This window comes from Chanodichthys erythropterus, chromosome 12, assembly GCF_024489055.1.
Source record: "Chanodichthys erythropterus isolate Z2021 chromosome 12, ASM2448905v1, whole genome shotgun sequence".
In the NCBI taxonomy this organism is placed as follows: domain Eukaryota; kingdom Metazoa; phylum Chordata; class Actinopteri; order Cypriniformes; family Xenocyprididae; genus Chanodichthys; species Chanodichthys erythropterus.
In genome coordinates, this window is record NC_090232.1 from 15207748 (window position 1) to 15222880 (window position 15133).

Sequence of the window (15133 nt, forward strand, 5' to 3'; positions counted from 1 at the left end):
ACGTTAATACTGGCTGCCCTTGTCTAATGCCTTTCATAATGTTGGGAACATGGGCTGGCATATGCAAATATTGGGGCGTACACGTGGGGGGCGTGTTATGTTGAGATTTGCCTGTTCTTCGGAGGTCTTTTAAACAAATGAGATTGATACAAGAAGGAAACAATGGTGTTTGAGACTCACTGTATGTCATTTTAATGTACTTAACTCTTGTTATTTGATTATGCCAAGATAAATTAAATTTTTCATTCGAGGGCCTTTAATGGTGCTAATTACACATTTCACTATAATGTTCACCAAAGAATGGCTATAACATGAGCACAAGTACCCAGATTCATGTAATACCCCATTTTACACTAGCATTCACAGTAATAATTGGCTCCAGATATGCTGTAATTTTGTTTGCTGTTTGGCAAACACTTTATTGAGAGCATTTGCCCTATATTCATATGTTCCAAACAAAACCTACTGGTATAGCTGAAAAGTTAACCACATGGATGTGTGAGGGACTGATTGTCTATGTGTCAGAGTATGCCTACAGAACTGAAATGGGAAGTAAATGTGTCCATGACATACATTTCTTGTTTCCACATGTACAGCAAATTCTCACAATTTCTACTTAAGAGTTCCTTTGAATACAAATGAAACACACAGGTGGGAATCTGATGGTCTTGATAGGTACAGGACAATTTCTATGAAGATATGGACTATGTTTTGAATGGAATACTAGCATACTCTATACTGCCTGCTGTATATAGTATGTGAAATTATAAAATGCTGTACATTTCAAACAACAGTATGCTACTCTACAGTCATCTAGCATATGGTCAATTAAAACTCTTGCATCATATTTCTTAAAATAAATAAAAAACAAATTAAAAAATGAGCCGAAAAAACAAAAACAAAATGCATTTCTCCCGGTTTATGCATTGCTTTGTGGGACAGTGTGTATTTTGGCAAATGTAGAATATGTATTGTGGGTATCTGATAAATGTTCTGTATATTAGTATGAGTAGTATGGTAATATGCTGTTCCGAACATAGTTATGGAAAAACGCCAAGACAAAAAAAGATGATGCATATTGAGAGCTTGAAGAATCAGACCGTAAAATATTCACAGTAAAATACAAAACTTAAAATACTACTCAGGAAATAACTTTACTATAATGGAATAAGGTCTTATTGCCAGACCATCTTGGATATTGTGCACATACTTAAATATAAATTCACACAGAGATTTAAAAAAATTAAAATGATATTTAAAAAAAAAACAAAAAAAAACTATGTAGTTCCCAGTTTGATACCGGTTACTGTGCTTTTATCCCTCATGGTCACCAGTTCCGTTTTAGTTCAGGCGTTTGTTTTGGACACCTCGTCCTAATCGGGGTCCTTAGCATCATCTCCAGCACTGGAGGAGTGGCTGCTGAGGTCAGCCACGCCTGACTCAAAATCGCTGCAGGTTGAAAGGTCATCAGGGTCACCGGTCTTGGGTTGGGCTGCTAGCTCTAGTGGCAGTGTGAAGGAAGGAGCGCGCTTCTCGCTTCTCGGGGTGGTGAAATAGTCCAGAGGGCTGCCGAGTTCACACTCGCTTGGAATTGGACGGCGGGCCCGTTCAGACAACTTCTTGGTCTTCTTCCTCTCCCCTGAAGTTTTCATCTCCTTCAGCTCGGCAAGTCTCTGTTTAGGTGAGTAAGTTTGAAGAGGTCAAAGTCTGTCAGTTTTACATAAGTGCAGCAAATTCAATTCTATGGACTGTTTGAAATGGAACACTAGCATACTGTAATGTCAGAATGAATCCCATCCCAGAGAGGGCGATGTGTTTTCAAATGCTTATGATACATATTGTGATATTTATGCATGCATGTGTATGCCTTGTCCAGCGTCCGTCTCCCGTGGTACCTCCTGGTGGGTGCTAAGCTCCTCCTCCAATTGTTGTGACTCCTCCCTTACTGCGTTCAGGCAATCGGCTGGAGACTGTGAAGTCAAACCTTTCTCTGCACGGCCGTACATCCCCTTCCAAAACCTAGAACATCATTTCCAGTTGATTAATCCTCAATTGCACAGTGTTACCCAACAAACCCATTTTATTCACTTTGCAAACACATAATAGGATGGTAATAAAGTGGTTAATATTAAAGAGCGTCTGCGTTTTTATTTAATTTCCGAAGCATATTAATGGATTCTTCAGCCATCAAAATGTAATTTGGATCTTCTTAGTGACTGAACAGAAAATTGCACATCATATTAGGGTAGGTTTTTTTTTTTAGAATAACGATTTCTAGTTTTTTTTTTTGTTATAATATTGATTTTTAGGCAAATTAGAGAAACTAAATTGTCTGTAGGTGTGAATGTGGATATATGAATATTTATTAAGCCATTTAGTGTGGCCTATTTTTTTTTTTTTATTCAATTGAAGTAAATGGTTAGAAATTAGGTGCCAATTTTATTCAAATCTGTTATGTATAAGTTAGTCTAAAATCTATTTCACCAATGATAAGTGTAATAAAATGGTTAGCATAACAATAGCTGTTTTTACCAAGTAAAACTCATTTATATCCATTGTCACACTGTGCCTCAAGGTAACATACCTAAAAAGGACCACCATTTAATTTTTAAAACCACTCTCTTCCTGAAACTCCACTGGAACTCACTCGAGGAGGCTTTTGATCGAGAACCTGGGCTTTTAGGGTCAAGTTCACCCTTCTAAATCAATGTATCCCAAAGGTAAAACTTCCTTTTTTATATATCAACAGTTATTTGTTAAACTCTCAAGCATATAGGCATCTTAAGATTGGATTAGCTTAAATCAAATCATTAAAAAGGGACAAAACACCCTAGTAATTACATCAAACGGTAGCACTTATAAGGCAACACCTTTTTTTCACCTTTAATATTTAAAGAAATCAACACATTTTCTATTGCTACATTGGCTGAGAAAAAAAAACATTCATGAAAATGTCACTGCAAGCTCTTTTGTGTCCAATATAGTTTCATTTCACTTTCTCATTCTTACAGTGTGGCGCTTTGTCATCTGAACAAATTCAGAAGGAAGCACGACTATTGTACAACTTAAAGGGATAGTTCACCCTAAAATGAAAATTCTGACATCATTTAGTCACCCTCAAGTTGTTCCACATCTGTAGGAATTTCTTCTGCTGATCACAAAGGAAAAGACTTATATAGTATGAAAATAAAAAAAAAAATAATAATACTAAAGAAAGTCAATGGTGCTCCACAACATTCTTCAAAATATTTTCCTTTGTGTTCAGCAGAAGAAAGAAATTCATACAGGTTTGGAACAACTTGAGGGTGAGTAAATGACGGAATTTTCATTTTTGGGTGAACTATCCCTTTGAGGGGAGATGAAAGTTTAAATGATCGTTTAAAGGCACCAAGGCCATTCAGATTGTGTTGACTTACTTGAAGCAGTAGGCAGTGGTGAGAGGTTTCAGAACACCCTGTGTCTGGCTGTGGTCTGTCCTGTACAGAGGGTTTGTGTATTCGGTCTTGTACTCCCACAGGTGTGGCCACAAACAGTGTGTTCGCTCTTGTAACCTGCACGGTGTACAAAGAGGGAGATTGAATAAGTAAACGAACACATAAAGGTAAATGAAACCAAACTCGTCCAACAGTTACACTACCTTTTGTTTGAAACTCGATTCTATATCAAAGGCTTACCACAGCCATAAAAAAATAAATCTGATCTCAACCTCAGTTTGAGTGCTGTATTGGTTACAACAAATATATTGAATATTCAGTTTAAACATTATTGTCATTGAAGAGTTTGGGATATTTTTTGAGGAAGTATTAGCATGTTTGTCTGGTCCACTTTGCAGCTTATTCTGGGCAAGAACTGGCTACTTAGGTTAAAGGGATAGTTCACCCAAAAATGAAAATTTGATGTTTATCTGCTTACCCCCAGGGCATCCAAGATGTAGGACTTTTTTTCTACAGTCGAACGCAAATTATGATTTTTAACTGCAACCGCTGCCGTCTGTCAGTCAAATAATAGCAGTGATTGGGAACTTGAACAATAAGAGTCGAAAAAACTTCCATAGACAAATCCAAATTAAACCCTGCGGCTCGTGACGGCACATTGATGTCCTAAGACACGAAACGATTGGTTTGTGCGAGAAACCGAACAGAATTTATATAATTTTTTACCTCTAATACACCACTATGTCCAACTTCGTTCAGCTTCCGGCTAGTGAGGTCTGATCGCCCTCTGACAACGGAAGTGATGTCTCGCGCTCATTGAAGTATATGGGCGAGACATCACTTCCGTCTTCAGAACGCGTTTTTTGACCTCACTAACAGGAAGCTGAACGAAGTTGGACATAGTGGTGTATTAGAGGTAAAAATTATATAAATAATGTTCGGTTTCTCGCACAAACCGATCGTTTCGTGTCTTAGGACATTAATGTGTCGTCACGAGCCACAGGTTTTAATTTTGATTTGTCTAAGCAAGTTTTATTTACTGTTATAGTTGAAGTTCCCATCTACTGCTATTATTTGACTGACAGAGGGCAGCGGTTGCAGTTAAAAATCATAATTTGCGTTCGACTGAAGAAAAAAAAGTCACCTACATCTTGGATGCACTGGGGGTAAGCAGATAAACATGAAATTTTCATATTTGGGTGAACTATCCCTTTAACTTTTGCTACGGTTATACCTGGCGTTCACAGTGCTCTGGAGTTGCAACCCTCGAAAACAAAGACATGCCCACATTCGGTCCCTGATTGGGTCTTCCGGATCATTGCGTATCCTGATTCATCAAGCCCCTATCATATGACCATTACACTACCAGAAAACGACATTAACAGACCAGCCTCGACGGCCGTGTAAACAGTAACATGGAGATGGAACTGCAAGCTTTGCTGACTTTGTTGTCCTTTTTAGCAGCTATTGTGCAGTTAAACGCTGCATTTTATAATATTGACATGACTCCCAATCAACATTTTCGACCGCGATGGCCGCCTTGTGGTCGTTAGTTACTTTAAATAACAATTCCACAATGTCTACACAAAGACATCCTTGCTTTTCCTCACCATCATGCTCATTGTTGTACCGGCCGGTCTGTGACTAGTAACCACCTGCATAGTGAACACTGAACTTCCTGTTTACACGCATGCCCAGTGTGCGTGAATGGTCATGTGACATGCGTTTTCGGTCGTGTAGTTTGGACTGAGTTTTTTTCTGAAATGCGGTGGAAAGGCCAGTGCAGTATGGACGATGATCGTTTTAATTTTAAAACACCATGTTAAAATGAAAACGCACTAGTGTGGACATAGCCTTAGACATGAAGAGACAATCTAAACATTTAAAAGGCATGAACCATAGTTCTTGTTTTGCTTATTTCTCAGACAGCTTCTCAGATAAGCCTCTACACCACACACACATCTGGCCTAGTTTTTTTGGTGTGTTCCACACAGTTATCACTAGACAGTCACCCAATGATAGCTTTTCGGCCGATTGAGCATATTGAATTGGCGGCTCCCATCTGGGATCACTGTTCTTGGCCGTTCAGCTTAGTGAACAAGAAGAAAAACAAATGGGATGGGATGCAGGTTGGCTGGTCCCCAGCTATGCCAGCTCAGTTTTGCTTAAGAACAGTATGGCTGGTCCACCAGCTAGACTAGCACTATACCAGCTCTAACCAGCCTGGACCAACATGGAATTTATTCTGGTTTAAGATGGATTTTTCAGCTACCAGGTTCTGAAGTGTACATTTGATGAACACTTTACTATTCCAGGAGATCACAGGAGGAGTTGTGAATGGCAACACTGGTAGGTCACGTAAAAGTAACAACATAACGGATGTAATATCTTAGAAAATCATTCATACTGCCCATTTTCATACTCCAATTTAACAGTTGCGAAATAAGCTTCAAAACAAACGTGATTAGACAATACACGATTTCGGACACAGCATTTGTTTACGCTTTGTGTATAGCCACTAGGGCTGGGACAATCAATCGATGCATCGCGAAATGAGAAATGATTCTGGATCGATTCTGATATTTTCTGAATGCATTGCGATTCTCTCGCGAATCGATTCTGAGCTTAATTTTTAACAGCAGATGGCACTGCATACTTTAGAAACAGCCGTACTCTGTATCCTTCCAATTCCTTACACACACCGCTTGAACCTTCTATAAAATAATCATTCATAAAGTTCGACAATGTTGAAGCAAATTATAAGGGTGTTTGCAGTGGGCTGTTTACATTAATCTTGCATCATAAAAGTATTCTGAGGTGCAAGTACATTCTCAGACTCAGCTGAATGCACAAGCGCTCTTCAGCACTCTTCTTCATGAGCATTTGAGTGTGTGGTTAAAAACTAAGCTAATTGATTTGAGAGAGAACTGCGATATATTTGGAAAATCTCACAATCGATACATGAATTGCAATGCATTGATTTATTATCCCAGCCTTAACAGCCACAGTCCTAGCTCTTCCAGTTTCCCATTTTGAATGATAAATACAGACCAAAGCCATCTGCTGGTATGGAGAGTTGTTTCCTCTCACGCAGAATGTACCTAGTAGTTGGCCATTGGCTGTAGTCTTTGCAGTGTGTTCAGGTGCAAGTATTTGGTCCAGATGCAAGCAACATGAGTTTACACCACAGTTGGCTACTAGTTGTTTGATCTTGGTTTGTTGTGTCTGGGTCTTTAGGAGCCGTCATAATATATCAATCTATCACCCTTAAAACATGATTTTGTTTTCTTGTGGACTGTACGTAAAACCTGTGCACCTGGACTAGACAATAGTTACGTAGCAATAGCATCTGATCGGATCCTGCCATTTTGTGGGCAATTTGCCAGTAAATAGAATGTGGGTCATCTATACTAGTACATACTGTATGTAACCATCAGAGTTTGAAAAGTAATATATTTCTGTCAAAGCTGCAGTTAGCCTACATGCTCTGACACGTTGAGCCGCAGGTGCTCATGCAGCTGGTGCGAGTACAACTCTGGCAAATTTTGCTGATCCTGCTCTCCCCTCTTCTCTTTCTACCATCCATATCCATACAAGTGGCAAAATGTGGTTGGTTTTCTTACTTTATGTCTCTCCTTTCTTTCTGGCAATTGCCGATGAAGTTCCCGTACTGGCAGGAGTAGATGTGTGTGTGTAGCTGTATGAGGAATCGCTCATTGAACTCAAACGCACAAGGGAACTGCTGCATCAGCTGCCACACGCACTCCAGAAACTGGTCCATAACTGGGGAAACCTCCTTAGGGTCACCATCAAGATGAGAGTACCTGAATGTAGAAGATTTTATGGTAACACTTTATGATGACAGTCCACTTTAGACATTCTATATTACAATTATAAGTAACTTTGCAACTACATTTCAACTACCAGTCATTAGTTTTAGTAGACTGTCTGCTTAATATCTGCTAACACTTTTTTGATGGTCCAAAAACAGACATTCTACTGACTATAAGTAACATTGCAAGTGCATGCCAACTTATTCTACTCACCCTAACCCTTATCTAACAGTCTAATACACAGAGTTACTTGACATGTAGATGCAAAGTTACTTAAAGTTAGTATAATGTCTAAAATGGACTAAAGAAATAAAGTGTAACTGATTTTATTAATAAATTAAGACGAAATGTATTTATATAGTAGATGAAAATATGAGAAGTACAGAAGAGGATTAGGGCCAAGCAATAATAAAAAAATAGAACCATCTCGAGATGAAAGTTGTTAAATTTCAAGAAAAAAGTCGAAATAAAATGTTGAGAGTAAACTCATTAAATTACGAGAAAAAAATTTAATTAAATTTCACGAAAAAAGTCGAAATAAAATGTTGAGAATAAACTCATTAAATTATGAAAAAAAGTTGTTAAATTACGAGAACATATTCATTAAATTACGAATTTGTTCTCATAATTTAACGATTTTTTCTCGTAATTTAACGAATTTTTCTCAATAATTTAATGAGTTTATTCTCAACATTTTATCTCAACTTTTTTCCTCGAAATTTAACGACTTTTTTTCTCATAATTTAACGAATTTGTTCTCATAATGAAACGATTTTTTTCTCGTAATTTAACGAGTTTATTCTCATTTTATTTCGACTTTTTTCTCGAAATTTAACAACTTTAATCTCGGGATGGTTTTATTTTTTTTATTATTGCTTGGCCCTAATCCTCTTCCATATAGAAGTGATGACCAAGACATACCAAGTTTGAATATGCACATTTCCAAAGACTTTTTTGCCTATAGTCACTGTAAGCTATTGCTATAAAAAAAAAAAAGCTTGAAATTTTCTACCACCACAGGAACTTTCCCCAAGAACTAGGGACTTTGGGGTGGTACTCGGTGTGTTTCGACCGCAGGGACCAGGGCCTAAATCAAATTCTTGGTAAAAAAATTTTCCCCTCAGAAAGTCCCTGCTCGCAAGATAGTACTTTTTCAAAGTTCAGGAACTTTCAGGGGTGGGACTTGGGCGCTGAACATGCTGATTGGTTCACACAGCATTTTGATTGGTTGACTTCACTCAGCATTTTATTTCAAGCACCATTTTAAAGGTCTGTTGCGGTGCATGCAGTAAGAGTTGTTTGCTATGCAAAGCAACAATGGAGTTTTAAAAATTATGACCGATGGATCGACGACGACGAGGTTCAGGCTTTATTAAGCTTATATGCATAGGATAAAATCCAGCAGGAACCTCGAAAGTCACACTCAGTCCTATGTTCACCGGACTAATTTTCATGGTACTTTAGACCGCAAAGGAAACACAGACAGCAACAGGTCTGGGGGAAAAAAAATTTTCCTGGGAAAAAAAAAGTTCCTAGGGTAATTTCAGTGGAAACGAGGCTCTTGAATATTTCCTCATGTTGTGTCATAAGAATTTTCATTTTTTTGGATACCTGACCCTGTAGCATTTCATGCTTAGATTGTAGAGGTTCACCTTTTGCTAAGAGACACACGATCTAACTGTGTACTGCATGACTAATGGTTTAGTCACAGTATCTGTTATGGATTGAGTAATGAGGCCTTTCTGGTTTTGCATGTTATCCATCTACAAGTAGAGCTGTTCTTCAATTCAGTCATGAAATTAATGAATTAGAAACAACTCTAAGTCCAACATGTGTGTCCAACATGTGAATCCAGAAACGCGCAAATGAAAAAAAAATGAAAAACACAAACCTGTGGGAAAACTTGTGGCCAAAGGATACCCAGTCCTTTTCAATCAGAACCTATAAGAAAGAATACTTGTGTTTAAATACTGGAAAAATTAATGTTACAAATTTAGTCTTTACAGATTATGTTAGATTAGCACTGTTTTGAAAATCAAAGCAAAATGGATCAATAATCAATCAAAGTTATTATTACCATCAGTCCCTTGATAGTTCTGTAGTATGGATCTAGTAGTACACTAGCCACCGAACAGGCCTGAGCTGTTCTGTCCCACCCATCTGAACAGTGCACTAGAACACTCACTCCATCCTCTGCCACTGCCTGTGGAGACACATGGACAGAATAATACATTACACTGATTATGTCAATCATATGCTATTCGTACTTAGGTTTTCTACTTAGGTAATCATGTTTTTTGGACATGTACCATCAATGAATTCCCAAAACCAAGCAATTTTTTTTTTTTAAATCATCTTTAAAAAAAAAAAAAAACTTTCTAAAAAAGTATTGCCTTTGCAATGAAGACTCCAGCATCTAGTACAGCTTTGATGTGTTTTAGCCACCCAGAGTTCTCCAGACCCCACAGGAAATCACTCATGGTGGGAGCTGCGAGATCACCAACTGCAACACATAGACAGAAAAGGTGCATTTTCTTATGGATAGCAAGTGGTCACCAGACAGGTATCTGCTGGTATAAGTGTAATAATGATTAATCCGTCTACCATCTATAAGCTTCTGTTGGCTGTTCCTCATGACATGGATGTTTTCTATGCCAATGAACTGCAGTTTTATGTTAGTGTAGTGGTCTTCATTCTCATAGCCCTTCCCTGCAGCACGATTAGCCATGGCATTCAGCTGAAAGTACACACAAACAGTGTTTCAAAGTAACAGTACTGCTAGTATTTATTTTTATGCTAACACTTTACAATAAGGTTCATTAATTAACATTAGTTAATGTATTAACTAACATGAACTAACCATGAGCAATACATTTGTTACAGTATTTGTTCATCTTTGTTAACGTTAGTTAATAAAAATACAGCAGTTCATTGTTTGTTCATGTTAGTTCACAGTTCATTAACTAATGTTAACAAATACAACTCATTAATAAATGCTGTAGAAGTGCAGCTCATTATTAGTTCATGTTAACTAATGTGGTTAACTAATGTTAACTAATGAACCTTATTGTAAAGTGTTACAATTATTATTTACACAATTCCAACATTATGGTATACATATGGGTATAGTTATTGTATGGTACATTATGGTACATTACATTACAGTGATGATTGAGGGGTGAGGAGCCTTAAATGTCATGAAAATGTCACTATGCAAAAAAATAAATAAATAAATAAATAAATAAATAAATAAATAATTTTCTTTAAGATATATATACACACAAAGCCAACAATACGTCTGGATACAAATATCAATATATACTACCTTTCAAAAGTTTGGGGTCAGTAAAATTAAAAAACAAATTAAAAATGAATACTTTTATTCAGCAACAACACATTAAATTGATCAATAGTAACAGTAAAACACTGTTACAAAAGATTTCCATTTTAAATAAATTTTGAACTTTCTATTCATCAAATAATAATTGCACCAGTTTCCACAAAAATATTAAGCAGCACAACCGTTTTCAACTATGATATACTAAAAAAAAAAATGTGACTTGATCACCCAATCAGCATATAAGAATTATTTCTGAAAGATCATGTGACAGTGAAGGCTGGAGTAGTAGAGTGGTGCAGGTATGACTCAGAACTCAGAAGGCTAATTCGCCGCTGGTTCCTTCGAGATTTTCCATGGGTTTTTTAAACCCATTATAAAACCCCATAGGAAAATTTTGAAGCGAACAGTGGTGATTTTGTCTTTCAGGTTCTACCTGCACCACTCTATGGCTGCTGAATTCAATTACAGAAATAAATTAAAATGAAAAATGTATTCAAATACAATACAAGTTAATTGTAATTTGTAAAAATGTTACTGTTTTTATTATCAAATAAAAACAGCAAAAAATCTTAGCAACCCCAAACCTTTGAATGGTAGTATATAAACAGATGGATGGACCGATAGATGGATAAGAAAACTAAATCTCAACAGCTTGACCAACCTGTTTTTTTGTGCATGTGTTTGTTTTTCTAATTTCTCACCTTTGGCCTTGTGTCCACCACATACATGAACTCGCTGACAGGGTTTGACTTCATAATGGCCTGCAGCATCTGCTCATCATCTGAGGAGCGTGCACTAAAACCAGTAAGAGGCTGACTGCTCCGACAGATTGATGCCTAGAAAAGCAATGGTGAGCATTTAAAGTGTGGTGAGGGGAAGAAGACAACATTTTAACATATTAAGCTTAGTATAACAAGTAAAAGCCTGCAAAGTGTGGCACTTGTGTTTAAAGGAGTGTCATTATTTTTGCACTTACACTGGTGTCTCTGTGGTAGTAGGAGAGAACAGGAAGACGTCCTCGACTTCGGAACTTGGCACTGCCCACAATGACAGCTGGAGAGGCTGACTTTGGCACATACAACTCTGACGGGTAAGTGTCACACAACTGCCAATCAAAATATTCAGATTACAATTATTGTTTTACATTCTTGAAGTCAACAGTGGCCCTGTTTACTTATTATGCAAGACTCATCGATTCATAAAGAAAAAAAAAAAAAAAAAAAAAAAATTATATATATATTATATATATATATATATATATATATATATATATATATATATATATATATATATATATATATATATATATATATAATAATTTGCTCTGTCTCTGAAACCTTCAGCTCTGAACTTGTCAAACAATGACACATGCTTTTGTAGAAGCTGTTTTTCCATGTGATTTCAATTTCATTTCATTTTTTTACAAATCATGTTGACTAGCCATAAAAACCGCACTACCCATAATCCTAGTGAAAAATCCACCAATCAGAGGTGTCACTGTTACCATGGAAATGTAAATTGAGAAATAGCTTGATTACTACAAGAAAGGAAAGGAAGTAGTTTTGAAACTACATTAGGGTGAGTAAATGACGACATAATTTTAATTTTTAGGTGAACTATCCCTTTAAGTACATAGTCTTTTACCTTTGCTCAGTTTTCATATATATCATAAGCAGAAGAAAAATTGCACATATCACGATTTTGTCAGTGTAACTTAAGGTGTAAAACTTCAAACACTGATCTCTAAAATTTTGTGGAAAAGGAAATCATGTTTATTGACCCTGAGGATGAACAGGCATCTGAGCTCATACTGACTCTGTACTCATGATTGGCTGCTGTGGCATGCCAGAGGTTGCTGGGTATTCCCATTCGGCTGAATTCGGCCTTCAGGTCGATGAAGGCCCAGGCCTTTTCCCTTAACTCTTTATCCAGGTTGGGGTTAAAAGAGAAGCAAAACAGTTCTCCATAGCGCTCTGCAAAAGAGAGAGAGACACACGTAAATGTTAATGAGTGTGTGGGTCCCATGAGGCGAAACTCACAAAGCTGTATAGAACTGTGCCCTGCATCTGACGTTGCCCAAATTTCACAGACGTTGTATTTCATAATGCACTGTGATGCAACAGCTAAGAGCTAGCATTGTCCAAGCAAAAAAGCCACAGTGTTCACATTTCACAGAAGAAAATGCAAATGTATGGATCATTAATCATGGTTCGCCAAATCATATGGAGTAAATTTGCTACATGACTTCTGATGGAGTCTTACAGCTGAAAAGACACCATAGTTTAAACTTCTTTTTGTCATCAGTAATGTACATCAGGGAGTTTTGTGTTACATTTTCTATTATTTATTTATTTTAGTGCATTTACCTGATGGTGTTTTTGTTTGTGTGTATGACCCAGTGTAGAGCACTGACCATATGTCATGCCATGTGACTATTTTACCACATATATTATTATGGTGGTTATCGCTACATTTTAAAGGGATAGTTCACCCAAAAATGAAAATTCTGTCATCATTTACTCCTCCTCAAGTTGTTCCAAACCTGTATAAATTACTTTGTTCTGCTGTACACAAAGGAAGATATTTGGAAGAATGTTTGTAACCAAACAGATCTTGCCCCCCATTGACTGCCATAGTAGAAAAAATACTATGGTAATCAATGGGGGGGCGAGATCTGCTTGGTGAAAGCATATACAGGTTTGGAACAACTTGAGGGTGAGTAAATGACGACAATTTTCATTTTTTTGGGTGAACTATCCCTTTAAGGGACAAAGCAGGTCTTCAAGTAAATTGGTATATATTATCATTGTATAATGGTTATAAGTGGTAAAATGTACAATCACCAATTTCCCATCCCACAATACCTGAAACACTGTCATCATATTTTTTACTGTGAATTTCTGGTAAACACCAGATTTTTTTGTTACTATAAATTTAACAAGTTCTTTACAGTGTGAATTTTACTTGATTATCCACCAAACATACTTTCTGATCATAAAAATCTAGAAGCTCCCTAATTTTAATACGGAATTAAATCCTAAAAGATAAATGGAAGCCAATATGCATCCTGCATAGCCTATTCCATGATGTTTTAGATGACTTTTTTTGCACCACGTTTAGTTTTAGCATTACATTTTTTGAAGTACCTACTTATAAAATGCATTTTACTTCACCTGGGCGTGAGAGACGGGTGAGGGAAGCCAGAACATCTACACAGTCCTTCTCCTGTGGGATCAGCAGTCTGTAAACATGGAAGTTCTTACATCGGATAATAAGAGGACTTCCTGATGGATTTGTGGGGAGTCTCTCCACAGTACTCATCAAACTGTGCAGAACCTAGCGGAGCAAAAGAGATCTTTAGTGGCCAGCCACGGAAATCTGGAATTATATTTATATTTCTTGGACCTTCTTGTCTATACAAATTCAGTGCATACGGATACAGTAGGTTCTAGACAGATTGACTTTCTGTGTTTAATTTAGATTCAGCCCAAAAAAGAGCAGCTGAAAAGCAGAATAAGGCGACAACAAATGCAGTTGATTATAGCAATTTATAGGAGACCAGTTAACATAGTGGATGACTTGTGTCATTGTGGTTTAAATAATCAGGGTCATTTTTCAAGAGGAAGCTTGATTGTCTGCAAGGAAGAGTTTCAATTCCTACCCAGGTCTCTTTGCGGGCTTCTGAGTTCTCTACAAATATAGTGTGAGTAGAGGAGAGGTACAATGTTCCCACTGTAGACTTCCTGGGGGTCAGTCTATCAAACATTCGCACATTTTCCACCTGGAAAACAACATATAACCATTTCTATAAATACTACCAACCTTGTGATGCACATTATATGTTCTCAATTGAAAACGAATATCCTACCCCACCAAAACATATAATGGCACAGAAGGTCATTTAATGAGGAAATTAGGCATAGCTAGGGCCATATGATCGATGTACTTGTCCTAGATTAATTTGCCCTTGATTACATTAAAAACGTAAAATATTATACTAAACAGTATGCATTTAAAATTAAATGGCATCTGCTGACTCTCATGGTGTATCAGTAGTGCTCAGGCTGAACCATTATTCGGATCTTGTTACAATGCAATAGATGAAGGAAAATGGGGGCTGCATTGTGGCCTATCTTGGGCTTATTCTGTCAAACCATTTATTTTTTACAAAAGATTAATTTGGAAAACAAATATTATTTTTTTTTCCCCAGAGCATATGCTATTCAAAATGAAAGAAATCTAGTAGATTTATGCTGTATTGAGAGCGATTATTAAATACCGGGTCGGCACATAAAGGACATCAGCAGTACCTTTGGTGTTCTGATGTGCTCCATTCTAGAGACGCCCGTCCAAATGATGCGCAGAAAATTAATCCCGACCGACCGGGGTATCGGCTCTTTTTCAGGTCAGAAGAACAGGGCAGGGCGTCGCATGTTGGTTAAAAGAACATCATTAGACAATGGGATGACCCGCAGGTGGTGTAATTCAAGCCATGGTTCTGGTCTAAGTGAGGAGATCCGCCGTGC

General features: G+C 37.2%; 1 protein-coding gene across 3 annotated transcripts; it reads right to left on the reverse strand.

Annotated features, from left to right (window-relative positions):
- Window positions 1-184: 184 nt before the first annotated feature.
- Window positions 185-15133, reverse strand: mtmr7b (myotubularin related protein 7b). Of its 3 annotated transcripts, none has more exons than XM_067403209.1 (14): window positions 14918-15133; window positions 14269-14388; window positions 13781-13943; window positions 12423-12580; window positions 11584-11712; window positions 11309-11443; window positions 9872-10004; window positions 9661-9770; window positions 9345-9470; window positions 9159-9208; window positions 7058-7258; window positions 3417-3551; window positions 1896-2019; window positions 185-1673 (listed from the first exon to the last, which is right to left on the reverse strand). In XM_067403209.1, exons 1-14 carry the CDS (start codon window positions 14939-14941, stop codon window positions 1374-1376), a joined length of 1908 nt encoding a protein of 635 aa, XP_067259310.1. In that variant the 5' UTR covers window positions 14942-15133; the 3' UTR covers window positions 185-1373. The 3 variants fall into 3 exon arrangements, 2 of the variants coding, with proteins under 2 accessions (XP_067259310.1, XP_067259311.1); XM_067403210.1 differs by having other exon boundaries at window positions 1481-1673; window positions 1868-2019; XR_010896619.1 differs by having other exon boundaries at window positions 1549-1673; window positions 1775-2019.